The 19,195-nt window shown below is 42.2% G+C and overlaps 1 protein-coding gene across 1 annotated transcript in view; it reads left to right on the forward strand.

Annotated features, from left to right (window-relative positions):
* Nucleotides 1–19,195, forward strand: part of grid1b (glutamate receptor, ionotropic, delta 1b) — a 387,649-nt gene that overhangs the window by 164,346 nt on the left and 204,108 nt on the right. Inside the window, exon 3 of the mRNA XM_064924197.1 lies at nucleotides 18,292–18,576. Coding sequence (XP_064780269.1) covers nucleotides 18,292–18,576 — 285 coding nt within the window. The remainder of the gene's footprint in view (nucleotides 1–18,291; nucleotides 18,577–19,195) is intronic.

A 19,195-nucleotide genomic window follows, 5' to 3' on the forward strand; every position in this document is an offset into this window, starting at 1 on the left:
GCTAACTATTTGACATTTCTTGGACTTCTGAAGTCACAAGCTCAACTGGCATGTGAGTGGATAAACCAGTCACTTTAAGGAGATAGACATGGAGAGAGGAGAAAACAAACCCCACCAAGACATGAAGATGATGCCCCAGGCTCCACTCTCTAAAGAACAGCAGGTATGATAGAAACACTGTGTGCGCATACGTACGTGTGGGTGTCTCTACAGACTCTCTCTAGACTTGGCATCACAAAATTGAGTTTTGCTTCAGTTAAGGGCCAGTGCTATTGTCTTGTTGCTGACATGAGAGGCTTGTTTTTTTTTTAAATTTTATTTAACCAGGCAAGTCAGTTAAGAACAAATTCTTATTTTCAATGACAGCCTAGCAACAGTGGGTTAACTGCCTGTTCAGGGGCAGAACGACAGATTTGTACCTTGTCAGCTCGGGGGTTTGAACTCGCAACCTTCGTCCAACGCTCTAACCACTAGGCTACACTGCCGCCCCAGGCTTTGTCTCCAGGTTTCTTCTGACTTGGACGCCTCTTATCTGGCCAGGCAGACTGGACGAACCTCTTTTGAGAGAGAGAGAGTGCCTGGAGTTTCTGCTCAAAATGGTCATCAGATAGGGAGGACAGGTCCTCCAAGACAGATGGAAAGACAGGCCTACTCTATTCATGTCCATTTCGGACACAGTTAGTGCCAGTGAAGATAGATAGGCAGAGATAGGAACAGGATAGTTGGTGTGATTCTGAAGACTTCAATCATCACCTATGGGATCTATAATATACTTTTGAACAGATTGGCGTTTTGAGACATGCACAATGCCAGCATTGACTGTAACATTTCTAAAACGACCCTGTGTCTATATTTACCCTGTGAGCTGTCCTCTTTTCTCCTCTGTTCATTTGGAGTTTCTTTATAACCTCGATGTTTTCTTTAAGTCTGTCAACACTTCATGTCATCACCACTCTTTCAGGTCACACTTCGAAAGTGTTTGTGTCAAAAAATGTTGAAATGTATTCCTATATATTTCTAATAGGATAAACAGAATTTTGAAAGTCCTAACCAATTACAAAGGCAGAAGATTACTGCACTTTGGGCTGAATACTTTAGCACTAAAGCGGTGGTTGGGTGTTTAAACAGCCTCTCTGAATCTCATACTTCCCATTTTACACATGCACTTAATATAACACTCTAATCACACACACCATTGTTGAGTGATTGGTGCAATGTGTTCTTTATATTACTTTTACCTAACATTTAACTCGGGTAGGTTGTCACATACTGTACTGTACAGTTCAACTAAGGTGCATGAACTGAGGAACTGTAGGAGATATTCCGCCAATGGAAAACAATTATTTTGATAATAACTCAACTCATTTAACACCATCAGTTTGTCACATACAGTGCGGCACTTCTGTTCTCATTAACCATCATTTGGTTGATGAGAGAAAGAGTGCGGGGAAGAGAGGTATTGTGAATATCTTACTCAATAGCAAGACATGAAAGGGTAAAGGAATTCCCCACACCAGGATATGCACCCTGCCAGTAAACCAATGCTCTAGCATTTGCTGCCCAATAGTAATGCTGAAAATATGGCAGGCTCAGACCCCCTAGGTCTTTGGGCTTGATTGTGTTTTCTAGAGATGAGGTGTACTTTTAATCCCCACACAAAAGGCAGGATGTTAGGATTTAAAAAAAAGCTTCAGTTAAAAATCTAGGTCGATTCTGAAAGAGATACAGAAACCTTCTTAATAGCGTTAACACAGCCGATCATAGAGGCAGCACGCTGCAGATCTCAATGTTGTGTTTCAGCTTCTCTATCATGTCGAGATAGTTCAATTTAGAGGATAACAAAACCCCAATATTAGATTTTTTATTTTGTGATTCTAAAAGGTATATTCCTAAGGATGTTTTTGTTTAAGGTCACTTCATAGAGTGAGATGCGGCGATCAACCTTTCCCATGTTTAGCACGGCAATGACAGGATGGTTCCTGATACTAATAGCTAAGGGTTCCATAGCAATGGACTATACTGTAACAATGGGCTCAAGGGGCACCCTTGGCAGCAGGAATGTTGAAGTGAAAAGGGGGGGCGGTCGGGCTAAGCCCAGCCAATCAGATTGAGTTTTTCCTGACAAAAGGGATTCATTACAGACAGAATTACTCCTCTGTTTCATTAGCTGTCTGGGTGGCTGGTCTCAGACGATCCCGCAGGAGAAGAAGCCTGATTTGGAGATCCTGGGCTGGCGTGGTTACACTTGGTCTGCTGTTGTGAGGCCGGTCGGATGTACTGCCTAATTCTCAGAAACTATGTTGGAGGTGGCTTATGGTAGAGAAATTAATATTTAATTATCTGGCAACAGCTCTGGTGGACATTCCTTGCCAATTGCACGCTCCCTCAAAACTTGAGACGTCATTGGCATTGTGTTGTGTGATAAAACTGCACATTTTAGAGTGGCCTTTTGTTGTTCCCAGCACGTGCGTAAATGTCATGATTTTTAATCAACTCCTTGATATGCCACACCTGTCAGGTGGATGGATTATCTTGGCAAATGAGACATGCTCACTAATAGGGATGTAAACAAATTTGTGCTCAAAATTTAAGAGAAATAAGCTCTTTGTGCATATGGAATATTTCTGGGATCTTTTATTTCAGCTCATGGAACATGGGACCAACACTTTACATGTTACGTTTATTTTTTTGTTCAGTATAATTTTATTTATTTATTTCACCTTTATTTTACCAGGGAGGCCAGTTGAGAACAAGTTCTCATTTACAACCTGGCTTAATTAGTGAGAACTGAAGCCATCAGCATTTCAACCCAAAAGGTAGGTAGTCTAGCGGTTAAAAGTATTTGGCTAGTAATGGAAAGTTCACTGGTTCAAATCCCTGAGCCAACTAGGTAAAAACAAATCTGACTGTGCCCCCTTGAGCAAGGCACTTAACCCTAATTGTTCCTGTAAGTCACTTTGGATAAGAGTGTCTGCTAAATGATTTAAATATGAATATCTTCCCTAAACCAAACTCCTTCATTACTGTCAGAATTCCATTCCACTTCATTATTTGTTATTCATATCTCTTACTTTTTTTAAGTTTAAAAAAAAACTGCATTGTTGGTTAAGGGCTTGTAAGTAAGCATTTCACTGTAAGGTCCTGTTGTATTCCGGGCTTGTGACAAATACAATTTGATTTGAAAGGTTTCAAGTTAAGCTATAATGCACATTTTGGAATCTTTTTCATGTTAGGCAACTGATGAAAATCATGTATTCCAAACATTGGAAAAGGAAAATCGGCCCGTGATGAAACCAGTTTGATCATGATTAATTATTGTCAAAATGCAGTTATTTAGTATTTGAATAAACACTGTGAGATCGCATTCGATGAGGGCTATAGCACAGACGATAGGAAGATGCATCTGTTTCATCTTTCTCTTTCTCTGAAAGTCTGAGAGTTGCAATAGAATGTTTAAACATCCTCAACATACGGGGAGTAACCGTTTCTGAATGTGCTTTGTGAAAGTCTGTACCAAAGCAGTCAGGGCCAGCCGCTTTCCGGTTAGGGAAGGAGCATACTACAGAGGCAACTTTTTCTAAAGCATTTCATTCCTTTTGAGCGGACTCATCGTTTAGGTAGGGAAAGAGGATGGAGGAAATCAGAAATTTGTTCAGCAGCTACAGTGGTCCTTGGTGTGTTAACGTCTTCTTGATAAAACTTTGTGAACATTCATTCATTTTGTTTGGGTCCGTAGTAACAGTTCCTGTGCTAGACTTACTGTTATGAATCGCTCCATTGGCCTGTATCTCTCTAACACCAACACACACACAACAATCTCTCAGCTGGCGCTCCAGTAGTTTATCCGGCTTGTCACCAAACTCAAAATGTTTTTGTTTAATCTGTAATAGCATTGTGTTTACATCATTATAAAGAATATTATTGTATTCATACTTGAGTTTCATTGTCATTCAACTTGGAAGATAAAGAATTCTCCATATAATCTCTCTCAAGCACCGGGAGCTGTGCCTCGATTTGTTTTCATGGTAGCTCCATTGATATTATTCCCACGCATATCACACAGCCTTAAAGGCCTCCCACAAAGTGGATTCGGATGCATCAGCGGTATCATTCTGGGACATATAGTCCGTAATTAAATTGCCTGTTTGTTGGCTAAATTGTTCATCATTGACTAATGTTGGATTAAATTGGCAGTTGAATTGAGGCTTTGATTTGGCAAAGTCAATTCTTTCGTATTTTTTTTAAGCACATGTGAGAAGAGTCATCCTTATCTGTTAAATTGTGTAATATCCAAATATCAACAAATGAATGTATCTACTTTAATTGTTCAATGGAGTTCATTGGATGTGTGGTCGATGAGTCTGGTAAGAGATTGGAAACATTCATCTAAATTCGGTGCACAAAGATCATAAACGTTACATGTGATGATATAATATTGCCTATGACATAGCTGCCATTAGGGTCGCATAGAGTTTAAATTCACAACATGACCAAGAGTATGTGGACACCTGCTCGTCAAACATCTCATTCCAAAATCAAAGGCATTAATATGGAGTTGGTCACCCCTTTGCTACTATAACAGCCTCCACACTTCTCGGAAGGCTTACCAATAGATTTTGGAACATTTCTGCGGGGACTTCCTTCCTTTCAGCCACTAAACCATTAGTGAGGTCGGGCACGGATGTTCGGCATTCCAATTCATCCCAGAGGTGTTGAAAAAATTCTCAGCAATCGACACACAATACCATAAATGACAAAGCACAAACAGTTTTTTACACATTTTTGCAAATCTATTATAAATAAACTTGGTTGAAGCACCTTTGGCAGCAATTGCAGCCTCAAGTCTTCTTGGGTATGACGCTACAAGCTTGGTACACCTGTTTTTGGGGAGTTTCTCCCATTCTTTGCAGATCCTCTCATGCTCTGTTGGGTTGGATGGGGAGCATCACTGCACAGCTATTTTCAGGTCTCTCTAGAGATGTTTGATTGGACTCAAGTCCGGGCTCTGGCTGGGCCACTCAAGGACATTCAGAGACTTGTCCCGAAGCAACTCCTGCGTTGTTTTGGCTGTGTGCTTAGGGTCGTTGCACCAGTCTGAGGCACTGAGTGCTCTAAAGCAGGTTTTCATCAAGGATCTCTCTGTACTTTGCTCCGTTCATCTTTCCATCGATCTTGACTAGTCTCTTCGTCCCTGCCGCTGAAAAACATCCCAACATTACGATTCTGCCACCACCATGCTTTTTTGTGGGGAGGGTGCCAGTTTTCCTCCAAACGTGACATTCAATCTTGGTTTCATCAGACCAGAGAATCTTGTTTCTCATGGTCTGAGAGTCCTTTAGATGCCTTTTGGCAATCTCCAAGTGGGCTGTCATGTGCCTTTTACATGTCCAATCAATTGAATTTACCACAGGTGGACTCCAATCAAGTTGTGGAAACATCTCAAGTATGATAAATGGAAAGAAGATGTACCTGAGCTCAATTTCAAGTCTCATAGCAAATGGTCTGAATACTTATGTAAATAAGGTATTTGATTATTTATTTATTTATTATAAATTTGCAAAGATTTTCTGAAGTTGCACTGTATACACGTCAGCAACGGCTGTGTCTGAAATAGCCAAATCCACTAATGTGAAGGGGTCCACATACTTATATATACAGTAAGTAACAAAATATTGAGATAAACTTTTGTTATTGACCAAATACTTATTTTCCACCATAATTTGCAAATAAATTAATAAAAAATCCTACAATGTGATTTTCTGGATTTTTGCCCCACTGTATAGTGTATGTTTGAATGGGACAGTTTTTCTAAATATTAAGGCTACACCTCTAGCCTTGAATGAAAAAGTTGCTTGATAATCCTGTGATAGCCAACTACAAATGAATAAGAGATAAGAGTTCAAATGGGAAAGAATCTTGCCTCTTTTCAAATTCATTCTCAAACCTTGTACGTTCCAAGAGAAAAGAGTAATGTTGCCACCCGCGGTGAAGTGATGGAGTTACCAGTAGCTATGATACACAAAGATTTTCCCTTCGGATACAGTGAGGTAATATCAGCAGCTCTGGTGCAATATGAAAAGAGCAAAGAACAAATGAAAAACACATTCACCCCCCCTTCCCCCATCCACTTTACCAAATTAAGTACATTACAAATCCCCCCATAAACACTGTGGAACTGCTGGAATCTACAAGGAGATGTAGCCTAACTAACCAATTTGTAATTTAAAAATATTAGCGTACCTTCAGGTGGTCCGACTAGATGCACCCTCGTTTCCATAACGAATGCTCTTAATCAATAGGTTAATATCGAAACAGGGAAACTGGCCAGGCGCAGTCCTACCCGCCTGTGTGGGACTATGACAGCGATGTCAAATCCAAAAACGGCAGGGTAATCAAGAATATCTCTGCCGAAGTACAACAGCTACTCAGGGCAGTATTATTAATTGGTGTCTGTACCAATAATCATTTCAATACAAGCCCTGGCATCCTGTGGCTTCTCAAACATCTTCTCTAACCGTAACATGGGTAAAACTCAGCCTTGTTGGGAAAAGGAGGCCGTGTCTGACTACCGTGTCTCTCACTTTCTTCCTTGCTCCATCGAAGCTCTGGCATTACTTTGTTACCTCGACAGTGTATTCTGGGTAAATCTGAGCCCAGTTGAAGGACAGGGGGAATTACTGGCGGAATTGCTGGCAGGACAGGCACAGAATATTTTAGTTTACAGGGTCCTGGCCAATTTTGGCAATCATGACACGGGGCAGTGTAGTTAAGAGCCTTCCGATGAGGTGCGCTCGTTCCACTTTTAGGCGTTGGGGGAAATGTTCATTCCCCAACAATTTTGCTATGAATTCTGCCACGAACTGTGTTGGTTAACCTTTCTAAATATTTTCTTCCAAGCCTGTGATTTTAATATTTGAACTCCTTGAGGTCAATTATCTTGAGTTTCATAGCTTTGTTTACTGTTAGTAGCTCTTCAAGGGTGGTGAGGTATGTGGCAGGGTCTACAGTCAATCACGGACTACAAAAAGAAAACCAGCCCAATCGCGGACCACGATGTCTTGCTCCCAGGCAAACTGAACAACTTCTTTGCTCGCTTTGAGGACATGGCCCGCTACCAAAACCTGCGGGCTCTCCTTCACTGCAGTAAACCTGTTAAGCCTCGCAAGGCTGCCGGCCCAGATGGCCAACGTGCAATCATTGGACAATAAACTAGACGAGGTACAATCACGAATATCCTACCAACGGGACATAAAAAACGGTAATATCCTATGCTTCACGGAATCGTGGCTGAATGATGACATGGATATTCAACTAGCGGGATACACGCTTCACCGGCAGGATAGAACAGCACACTCCGGTAAGACAAGGGGGGTGGGGGGGGGGCGGTCTGTGCATATTTGTAAACAACAGCTGGTGCACAAAATCTCAGGAAATCTCTAGATTTTGCTTGCCTGATGTTGAGTATATTGTGATAAACTCCAGGCCACACTACTTGCCTAGAGAGTTCTCAGCTATACTTTTCGTGGCTGTTTATTTACCACCACAGACAGATGCTGGCACTAAGACCGCACTCAGTCAGCTGTATAAGGAAATAAGCAAACAGGAAACCACTGACCCAGAGGTGGCACTCCTAGTGGCCGGAGACTTTAATGTAGGGAAACTTAAATCAGTTCTACCAAATCTCTATCAACATGTTAAATGTGCAACCAGAGGAAAAACAATTCTAGATCACCTGTACTCCACACACAGAGACGAGTACAAAGCTCTCCCTCGCCCTCCATTTGGTAAATCCGACCATAACTCTATCCTCCTGATTCCTGCTTACAAGCAAAAACTTAAGTAGGAAGCACCAGTGACTCGGTCTATAAAAAAATGGTCAGATGAGGCAGATGCTAAACTACAGGACTGCTTTGCTATCACACACTGGAACATATTCCGGGATTCTTCCGATGACATTGAGGAGTACACCACAGTCGTCACTGGCTTTATCAATAAGTGCATTGAGGACGTCGTCCCCACAGTGACTGTACGTACACACCCCAAACAGAAGCCATGGATTAAGTAAGCATTTCACTGTAAGGTTTACACCTGTTGTATTTGGCGCAACGTGACAAATGAACTTTGATTTGATTTGATTAGACCCACTCCAATTTGCTTACCGCCCCAATAGGTCTACAGACGACGCAATCGCAATCACACTGCACACTGCCCTAACCCATCTGGACACGAGGAATACCTATGTAAAAATGCTGTTCATCGACTACAGCTCAGCATTTAACACCATAGTACCCTCCAAACTCGTTATTAAACTCGAGACCCTGGGTCTCGACCCCGCCCTGTGCAACTGGGTCCTGGACTTCCTGATGGGCCACCCCCAGGTGGTGAGGGTAGGAAACAACTTATCCACCCCACTGATCCTCAACACTTGGGCCCCACAAGGGTGCTATCTCAGCCCTCTCCTGTACTCCCTGTTCACTTCGTGGCCATGCACGCCTCCAACTCAAATATTCAAGTTTGCAGACAACACTGGTAGGCAGTGGTAGGCTTGATTACCAACATCGACGAGATGGCCTACAGGGAGGAGGTGAGGGCCCTCGGAGTGTGGTGTCAGGAAAATAACCTCACACTCAATGTCAACAAAACAAAGGAGATGATCGTGGACTTCAGGAAACAGCAGAGGGAGCAGCCCCCTATCCATATCGATGGGACAGTAGTGTAGAAGGTGGAACATTTTAAGTTCCTTGGCGTGCACTTCACGGAAAAACTGAAATGGTCCACCCACACAGACAGCGTGGTGAAGGTGCAGGAGCGCCTCTTCAACTTCAGGAGGTTGAATAAATTCAACTTGTCACCAAAAACACTCACACACATTTACAAATGCACAATCAAGAGCATCCTGTCAGGCTGTATCACCGCCTGGTATGGCAACTGCTCCGCCCAAAACCGTAAGGCTCTCCAGAGGGTAGTGAGGTCTGCATAATGCATCACCGGGGGCAAACTACCTGCCTTCCAGGACACCTACACCACCCAATGTCACAGGAAGGCCAAAAAGATCATCAAGGACAACAACCACCCGGGCCTCTGCCTGTTCATCCAGAAGGCGAGGTCAGTACAGGTGCATCAAAGCTGGGACCGAGAGACTGAAAAACATTTTTTATCTCAAGGCCATCAGACTGTTCACGAACATTGAGTTGCTGCTGCCAACATGCTGACTCAAATCTCTAGCCACTTTAATAATTAATAATTGGATGTAATAAATGTATCAGTAGCCACTTTAAACATTGCCACTTTATATAATGTTTACATACCCTACATTACTCATCTCATATGTATATACTGTACTCTATACCATCTAATGCATCTTGTCTCTGCCGTTCGGCCATCGCTCCTCCATATATTTTTACACTTATGTGTGTATAAGGTAGTTGTTATGAAAATGTTAGATTACTTGTTAGATATTCCTGCATGGTCGGAACTAGAAGCACACGCATTTCGCTACACTCGCATTAACATCTGCTAACCATGTGTATGTGACAAATTAAATTTGATTTGATTTGATGCAGGTCTCATGGTCACCTGCTTCATTCCAGGTCAATAATTCATGTAGTGTGGTCAGCCAGGGAGGTTTGGACTGATTGTACGGATGAGTCCAGATTTTAAAATCGAGTTTTCATATCCTCCACCATTTTCTTGATAGCTGCCGGAATGTCAGCCGGCAGAAGGCTCCGAGTCAGGGTTAGCCATGCTAGCCATTTCAGCTAGGCTACCGATAGCATCGCCATTGTCATGTTAGCATCGCCATCATTATGTTGTCCTGTAATGAGTTCAGACTCAACAGCAGGGACTTTGTAGTCTTCCTAGCCGGTTTGTTTTGGATTATTTCATATCCCCTTGACCATGTTAATTGTCGAGTTTCTCATTTTTTGCAGTTTGGAGGAGCAGGAGTTGACTATAAATCAAATTTAAGCGAGGGTGAGGAGGAGGCAGTCAGAAAGGCCTCTACTCCTTGCAGTGCTCAGTAGCATGTGGTGTTCATCTCTTTGATCTCGATGTGCAGGTGTTACTGTCTCATTAAACTTTTATGTTGTTTGTAAGGCATCGAGGAACATTGGCAATGGGAAAAAGCTTTTCTGTGATTATCACACCAAGGCTTCTTGTATTGTATGATTGTGATGAGTATTCAAATGGCCATTCACTCTCACAACAATCTGCATGCTTTTCTGCCTGGATGGCAAGTGTTCCGTGAAGGAGATGTGAATACAGCAGTCAACAAGTGATGTAATCCGAGCATTGCATTTCACACAAAATGCTGCTCTGACCTTCTAGGTTCTCAGAATCCCAAAAAGGAATAAAAAAAGCATTGCTGTGGTCATGCATGAAAGGGAAAAACAGGGCATTGAATTGACACAGTCGAGAAGGGGTCAGCCATCAGCTTAGTTTTGCTCAATGAGAAATAGATTTTCCTGACCTACAGTATGCGTAATGAAGTATTGTCTTGTTTTGAGAAATAATCTGTTTTTTATTTATTCTTATTAACCCTCATCTAAGAAGATTGATAGTGACATGGGGGTGATGCAGCAACGACCACGATTTAAACTTCAAATCATATAGATCAAACAATGTCTTGATCATATGGTAATTGATGGTCCTTTGTCAATACATTATTGTGAGATTCCTCACCTTCCTACCTATAACAATGAAATATAGTCTCTTTGACCCTTTCTGGGCAGTTCTATTACTTTGGTTAGGTGGGAGGTTCTGAGGCAGGGCCATCACCAGAGTTTCATAACAGTCCTGATGACCATGGGCTGAAGGGTTTGTGGGTCCAAGAAAAAAAGGCATTTTCTAAAATAATTTCCAGCAAATCATTGTCCTTTTACATGTCTGGAGACATTACAAGAATATTTTTTTATACCACACAAATGATATAAATGACAAGCTACTCGTTTACTCGACAAGCTCGACGTTTACATACTGAGATCAATAAAACAAACAACCCATGTCTTAAATGCAACCATTAGCATAGGCCAAAGAAAAGAGTGGATACATAGATTTTAGGCCTACAGCACGAGTAGGAAATTATAGTCCACCAACTTTCCAGTAGTACTCACCTATTCAAACAGGTTTTTCCCACAATTGTATTTTGAAATATTGCAAAATACCTTCTAGCTGCTGCCTGCTGTTCATTGACAGCCACAACTCAACAATCAGCTGTTTTATATTTGCTGCAATGGCTGCCTAATTGCGGGATTCCCGACTGGAGACGAACTAGGCCTATGCGCTCAGGATGTGACAAAACACAATCTACAGCAATTTTTTATAAAGCTATTGATCCTCTGTGGCTAAATTATGCTGATGTAGTATTTTCAATGATTTCATTTATTTATGGAAACAGGAGTAATTATAAAAGTTGGCTCATTTATTTCAATTTATCTGCAGAACTTCTAGCACCGCTTCCTGCAACGCTATGTTTTCTTCCATTACACTCTCCTACTCTCCCGAAGGCCAAATAAATTAATCAATACTTCTTATTATTAATTCAATTGATTTCGGTCAATAACCGCATATGATGTTATTGTGTAGCTAGGCCTACTTTTACAATAATATTTAAAATAGTCTATCTATCAGGAATCAAGTTAAGACCCAGTTGCAGACACGTCGAATTGACAATGGTTTTATATTCCAACAGGGGCAGGCAATAGACAGGTCAAGGCAGGGGTCAGTAAACCAGAGGTGGGGCAACGGTACCGGACGGCAGGTAGGCTCAGGGTCAGGGTAGGCAGAGGTCAAACAATCCAGAGGTGGGAAAAGGTACAGGTCGGCAGGCAGGCTCAGGGTCAGGGGCAGGCAGAGTGGTCAGGAAGGTGGCCTGAGTCAGGACAGGCAATGGTCAAAATCAGGAGGGCGAGAAAAAGAGTGACTGGGAAAAACAGGAGCTGAGAACAAAAATGCTGGTTGGCTTGACAAAACAAGACAAACCGACAACAGACAAACAGAGATCACGGGAAAAATACACAGGTGATAATGGGGAAGATGGGCGACAACTGGAGTGTCGGTGGAGGTGGAGACAATCACAAAGACAGGTGAAACAGATGAGGGTGTGACACTATCAGCAAGTAGCCTTGCCTACAATTACGAGAAGAAATTCAGTAAATCAATGAAGCCAATAGTGGGTTCAGCTACAGTACATTGTTATTGAAACGATGTAGGTCTTATGACATTTTTAAACAATAAAAACATATGTCAAATTACTGAAAAAGTGGGTTTTAAAGTAGCAAAAAAAATCAAACAAGAATTACAATTCCCTAAAACGCTTTTTTATGTTCATTGAACTGTCACTTATGCTCTTATATTAGTTATATTCAAGAATAAAGCCAATTATTCATTTTTATTGTGATTCATATGAATGTACCCTAGTAAAATCGGACATTGATTGATTTATCAAGATTAGTTCCCATTCTTGACTCAAAGCAGCGCAATGCCACTGTCCCAATCAAAACCGTGCTGGAAATATCAGTTGCCCACACATGGCGATTGCTTTAAAAAAAATGTAGGTAGCCTACCGGAACACCATTTTTAAAAATGATTATTAAGCCATCATTTCTGACTGAATTTTGGTACCGACATGAAGCCTATTGTATAAAAGGATTTTAGAATACACATGTTACCGGTGCTGTACTGCACAGATGTAGCTCTGCGTTGTGCGCGATTGATTGAGACTATAGACGTGGACTTCGGAGATCTGTTTGTTTTAATGAATCAGAGTTCTCTCTCTGCATCCAAAAGAAAAGACAAAACATTTGTACAGAACAAGTATGTTCTGCCAATAGTCCCCTCTTTCAACAACATAGATCCAGAATGCAAAGGACTGGGATCAGTCGAGGAGATAGCCATCGTTCGCACATGCAATACCTTAGCTGGCTAGTAACCACATGTTGAATTAAGAATGGTTATATCATCCTAAAATGTACAATTACAATTGCATATTGCCATTACAAAACACTGATGAGTGAACTCTAAATATACAACATTACTCATTACTCATGAACAAAACACTGTGTGTCATGACTTTGTGCTTAAACCTCTACGGGATCGCCCCCCCCCCAGCTAACATAGGCTACTGTGATTAGCTTGAAGATGTAAGTAACAAAAAAATATCCCAGGACATAAAAATATCTGATATGGGCAGAAAGCTTAAATTCTTGTTAATCTAACTGCACTGTCCAATTTACTGGAGCTATTACAGTGAAAGAATACCATGCTATTGTTTGAGGAGAGTACACAATTATGAACTTGAAAATGTATTAATAAACCATTTAGGCACATTTGGGCAGTCTTGATACAACACTTTGAACAGATATACAATGGTTCATTGGATCAGTCTAAAACTTTGCACATACACGGCCATCTAGTGGCCAAAATCTAAATTGCGCCTCGGCTGGAATAATACAATATGGCATTTCTCTTGAATTTAAAAGATGGTACAAAAAAACCTGAATGTTTTTTCTTTTGTATTATCTTTTACCTGATCTAATGTGTTATGTTCTCCTACATTTATTTCACATTTCCACAAACTTCAAAGTGTGTTCTTTCAAATGGTATCAAGAATATGCATATCCTTACTTCAGGTCCTGAGCTACAGGCAGTTAAATTTGGGTATGTTATTTTAGGCGAAAATTTAAAAAAAAAAAGGTCAGATCCATAAGACAGAAAGTTTGTCTACCTCATAGTGCATCAGAATTATTTGAGCAGGAGCACGCAGGGCAAAACGCAAGTACAAGCTCCCCTATTCCTAGGATGCATAATATATGAACCTGGTGAAATTCATGAGATATTTTAACAACTGTTACATACTGTACATAGAATGCATCATCCAAATTACATGATTGCCTACACATACTATACTGTAAGTGGCCAAAGGAAAACATTATATTTTTAAAATCCTAAAACACCAAATTAGGCCAACCTTATTATAAATTAGGCCATCATTACTGTCAATCGTGAATTCTTCACGTTTTACCGGTGAAATGTCCATGCTGCATGCATGCAAACCATTGGATCTCAATCAGTTTCATGGGAATATGTATTTAGACCTTATTGAACGATGTCAGAGTGGCTAAACGGCCAAACTAATCACATTTCAGAGCAGATGGAGTTAAACACTTCAGCACAATCGTCGTAAGAAATGACCTGGTGTTTTTGGTATAACAGTAGCCTGACATTATCATGCAATTATATTGGCTTTGTTGTGTACAGTACTAATTAATCATTAAGTGATCTTGCAAGACATGGCACCATTCTGAGAAGTGGCAGACCACGCTCAGCACTACACACCTGATTATAACGTTTCATATAACCACAGCTCTATGAACTAAGTGCCGCATTCAGTTGACAGTTGACTACAAGCGCAAACGATTCGGGGCTGACCCAAAATCATTCGGGGCGAAAGCTCCGAAAGCCAGTTCCTGGTGACGTCCATGTCTGAGGTACTGTGAAGTCAATAAGCGTCTCCATCCTTCCGCTCTTGGAGTTTCTGGAAGAAAAAGAGGACAGAGAGGAGAAATGAATGTGCCCTTGATGTGAGGCCTCCATGCAAGACTTCTTATTCCCCCGACAGCCCTCTCCTGCCGGGACCTGAAGTTCACCTCCACCCTCTCTCTGCTCTGAGAGACACACTGTTGCCCTTGGAGAGACTGGCTCTGTCTGTGTGTTCTCAAAGACACTTGACAGGTCTGAGAATTTTTAACTCTAGCCTGGTCCTGTTCTGTATGTGCTGTAGCCAACCATCACTAAGGATTCTAACCTGGTTGTATTCTGTATGTGCCGTAGCCAACTATCATTGTTATCCATTACATATTTGTTTGGCATGTCAATGAACGAATGCAAAGAGGCACAAATAGACTGGACCACCAGGCTAGGAGAATTCAGATTGTTCCATGAGGCATCCAAAGCCCTCTAGCATAGGAATAGTTTATGTTTGTTTCATTGGTTATATCTTTGAACTAAAACCAGACGTTTATAAGTCAATGAATGAAGCGTCTGCTTTGAACCTAATTCGTGTTCTTCTTGAATGTATTAATGTGGTTCAAGTGAGCGGGATTAATAGTGAGAGACAATGCTGTTGATGTTAAATTACCCAAATCCACTCAACAGATGGTTCCAGAGACACTGACGGTGGGCTTAGAGACCGACCAGATTCAAATGATTACTGCATCATTTCAATTAGAGAACACAGTAAACAACAGGATGCTACTTTACATAGTGCGCTACATTTAGCCAGAGCCAGAGGTCTTTGGGCAAAAGTAGTGCGCTACGTAGGAACACGCGTCATCACTCTGAATTCCCCCAAACCAACCTCCTGTTTTACTGGTGAGAAATGGCATTGTCCCTGAGATGTCTATGGGTGATGGATGGGGGCCTCTGGCATGTCTTAATGTCTCCTCCAACCGTTAATAGATCGTTACTTCTTACCAATGACGCTCCCATCCACCGGTGGCTGTCCCAGCACAGTGTTGCAGCCTGTGTCATCTGTAAAATACTCATCAAAGCTGAGGCTTAATGCCACACACTATCCGCCTGTAACATTTCGCTAATGAACCAAAGAAAGATTGGCGAATTGATGGGAGACGCACAGAGGTGCAAAAATGAACACACACACACACACACACACACACACACACACACACACACACACACACACACACACACACACACACACACACACACACACACACACACACACACACACACACACAACACACACCCCTTCTTAAGTGAACTGGCACTAAAATGAGATGAAGCTGAACGTCTACATACAGTGAAGGCCCAGGGGCCCACTGAAGTCGGAGTAGGGCATTGAATGATTGAATATAGAACAGTATGCAAACTTTAGATTGGTGGGATACAGGGTCATCTTATTTCTTGAATAAGCAATATGTGAGATTGCAGACACCTGAGATTTCAGGTTGCGTTTCCTTAGGGATCGTCGTTTCACTCTCTGCTCTGTTCTGGGACCCAATTGATGTAGAGCAGATGAAACCCACTCACCATAATCCGGTGAAGCATGTGTTCAATTTACAGCAGTCTGGTGTAGCCCTCTTCTGTGACTCCGGTGATGTCTTCCTGGATGTCACATTAACTAGTCTCTTGAATCATGTTCATTTCCTGGCCTGATTTATTGTCCCTGAGCACGGAGGACGAAAATGGAAAATGACATTTGGATATATGCCCTTAGCCCTCAAGACGATTCTCTTTCCTGTGCGCTACCGTTCTCCCCGTTCTCCATAGCATTTCTTGTGGTCTACTATTTTGTGCATCTACCATCCAGTTGCATTCATATGAATAATATTGAATTTGAATGACAGCAAATCAATGCTCAGAAACAGCTTTGCTGTAGTTCAATTTGTTTTGAGGAAGGACATAACCCGCACACAGACTGGTGGTGGTGTGAAAGACGGTTACTTTATAAATACAACTTGTTTTGTTGCGCACTTCAGCGGTTTTCAGGGGAAAACTCATGAGCAATTAGAACTCCTCCAAAAGGACATTAGTGGTTTGTCTGGAGTCTGGACAATTGATTCCACACTAATAATACACTAATAATAGGTGTCTATTGAACTATTTAGGGGCCAGATCCTGAAGCTACGATATTGACCAGTGTGTGTGTGTGTGTGTGTGTGTGTGTGTGTGTGTGTGTGTGTGTGTGTGTGTGTGTGTGTGTGTGTGTGTGTGTGTGTGTGTGTGTGTGTGTGTGTGTGTGTGTGTGTGTGAAAACCAGTCTATAGGAGGATCAGAGGGCACATAGACAGTGAGCAGAGGTCCTATTGATGAAGACCTACCACCAATGCAGAGCTTTTAATTCAGTGTAACAGGAATTAAAACTCAATTGACCTTGAGTAATAGCCAGCCACACAATGAGCCGTCCCTTTGTCTTGTGTCAGCGATTCATTCGATGAATCCTCCTCCTCTCCCCACCCTGTTCCCACTCACCCCTTTTATTTTGCTTTCTTTCGCTCGCTATTTTGCCCCAACCATGTATCGATCCCAGCAGGTTTTACAGAGGCACTTTTAATTTCATTTTCATTTGACTCCATTTGAGTAGCTTTAAAACAGTGACACTGCCAAGGAAATCCAATTGGCGGATCCATTATGTTGGCTGATGTGGCGGTAAAGGGACTGGGCCGGGGGGTGTTCGTCCTGGGATGTGTCGGTCACCAGGGCAACAAGGGAAAGGAACAGGAGGGATTTTCCCTTAAATACATTATTTTAAAGACATATGAAGTGAAGCAGATCAATCATGTTTTGGGTCTGTGAAGAGTGCTGTGCTCTAATTACTTCCTCATTAGCAGTATTTGTTGAAAAGCCAAAGCGTTGCTATTATACTCTGTAGATTCACCCAGTCCAAGCCTAGGGTTCGGTCCAATGGCACCCTATATAGTGCGCTTCTTTTGACCATGTCCCATAGGGCGCTGGTGAAAAGTAGTGCACTAAAGTATGTAGGGAATAGGGTGCCATTTTAGATGCAGCCCTTGTCTCTGGAGGTCCTACTCAAACTGTGGCGGATAACATAACATAAGCCCTTTGCAGTGGGAGAGTGTTAGTGTGAGAGTGACTTTTCTCCTTTGTCGCGGACCAGCGGTGCAGTGCACGGACGGGCTTGAGATCACTCAAAGGCCTCTGTGCTTCATTTTTTAATGACCTTTAGAGAAACTTTAGAAATCCCTCAACCGGAAATAATTAGCCCCAACTCTGTAGGAAATCTCAGACAAAGAGCAGTCGAGGTTGCCAAGTCTGAGAGAGAGTGTTAGAGCTAAATAATGGAGAAGATTTGGGGAAAGGTCATAATAATCAAGGCGAGAGTGAGTGGAGATTTTACAGGGTATTGGGACTCAGATCCTTGTATAGTTACTGTAATGCAGTGTGTCAGCTGTTGACTGTAGCACTGTCAAAGCCTAGTTTCACTATTACAAGCAGTGGTTGTGTATCAAAACAGAGGGATTGCACAGATAAGTCACAAAGCAATGGACTCGGTCACTCTATAATAACTGTAATTTTCCTCTTAATAATGATCTCATATTGACCAAGGCAATGCATTCAGAGCAGTAAATGTGAGCATTAGCATTCACTGAAGACTAGAATTTGATTTCATATTTTACATTTCAAACTCCTTGTCTTCTTATGGCAATGTGTTTTACAGTTAGATGAGTGTGCTGCTGACTTCACTGTGCTAATCTGCTCTCTCTCTCTCCCTCTCTCTCTCTCTCCTCTTTCTCCTCTTTCTTCTCTTTCTAGCCTGCGAGTTGATGACCCAGGGCATCCTGGCTCTGGTCACCTCTACCGGCTGTGCCTCGGCCAGCGCCCTCCAATCCCTGACTGACGCAATGCACATCCCACACGTGTATGTCCAGCGCAGTGGCGAGGGCTCGCCACGCACCACCTGCCAGCTCAACCCCAGCCCCGACGGCCAACGCTACACCCTGGCGGCGCGCCCGCCCGTCCGTCTCAACGACGTAATGCTCACCCTGGTCGGCGAGCTGCGCTGGCAGAAGTTCATTGTCTTCTATGACAACGAGTATGGTAAGTGTGGAGTGTGGAGTGGCTGGCTAGTGAACATGCTTCAAGGCTGGCACTAAAAAGATTCTAGAGTATTGTGGAAGGAGGTTGATGACGAGAGGTGAGGGGGTGAGGTCTGTCCCGGACGACAAAAGTGCTCCAATCAATGAAGCCTCTCAGAGTTGAGTGATCGGATGGAGGAAATAGAGCTTACTCACCGTCACATGGGAGGCTCTCGCTGTGAGAAGTGGGAGACAGGGGGAGAGGCTGTCTTACTCATCAACAAACCACCTGTTCCTGATACTTAACAAATCATGTTAATCAGGATCAAATGAGTCTGATTTTAGTATGATGAAATGTACTGTACAGCAGCTTCATGGTAGGATCCAAGATTTCACAGCATGTTCCTTTCAGCTCAATGCTTTCCTATATGTTTTATTGTTCCACTATATGAGTCTATATTTGTGACGGTGTAGAGCGGTATCAGGAAAGGTCAGAAGTTCAACCTGTCTATGTGTGGTTTGCTTCAGTAAGTAATCTAACTAACAATTCCTAAACTACTGTCTTATACACAGTGTAAGGGGATAAAGAATATGTACATAAGGATATATGAATGAGTGATGGTACAGAGCAGCATAGGCAA

This window comes from Oncorhynchus masou, chromosome 18 (genome assembly GCF_036934945.1).
Source record: "Oncorhynchus masou masou isolate Uvic2021 chromosome 18, UVic_Omas_1.1, whole genome shotgun sequence".
Classification (NCBI taxonomy): domain Eukaryota; kingdom Metazoa; phylum Chordata; class Actinopteri; order Salmoniformes; family Salmonidae; genus Oncorhynchus; species Oncorhynchus masou.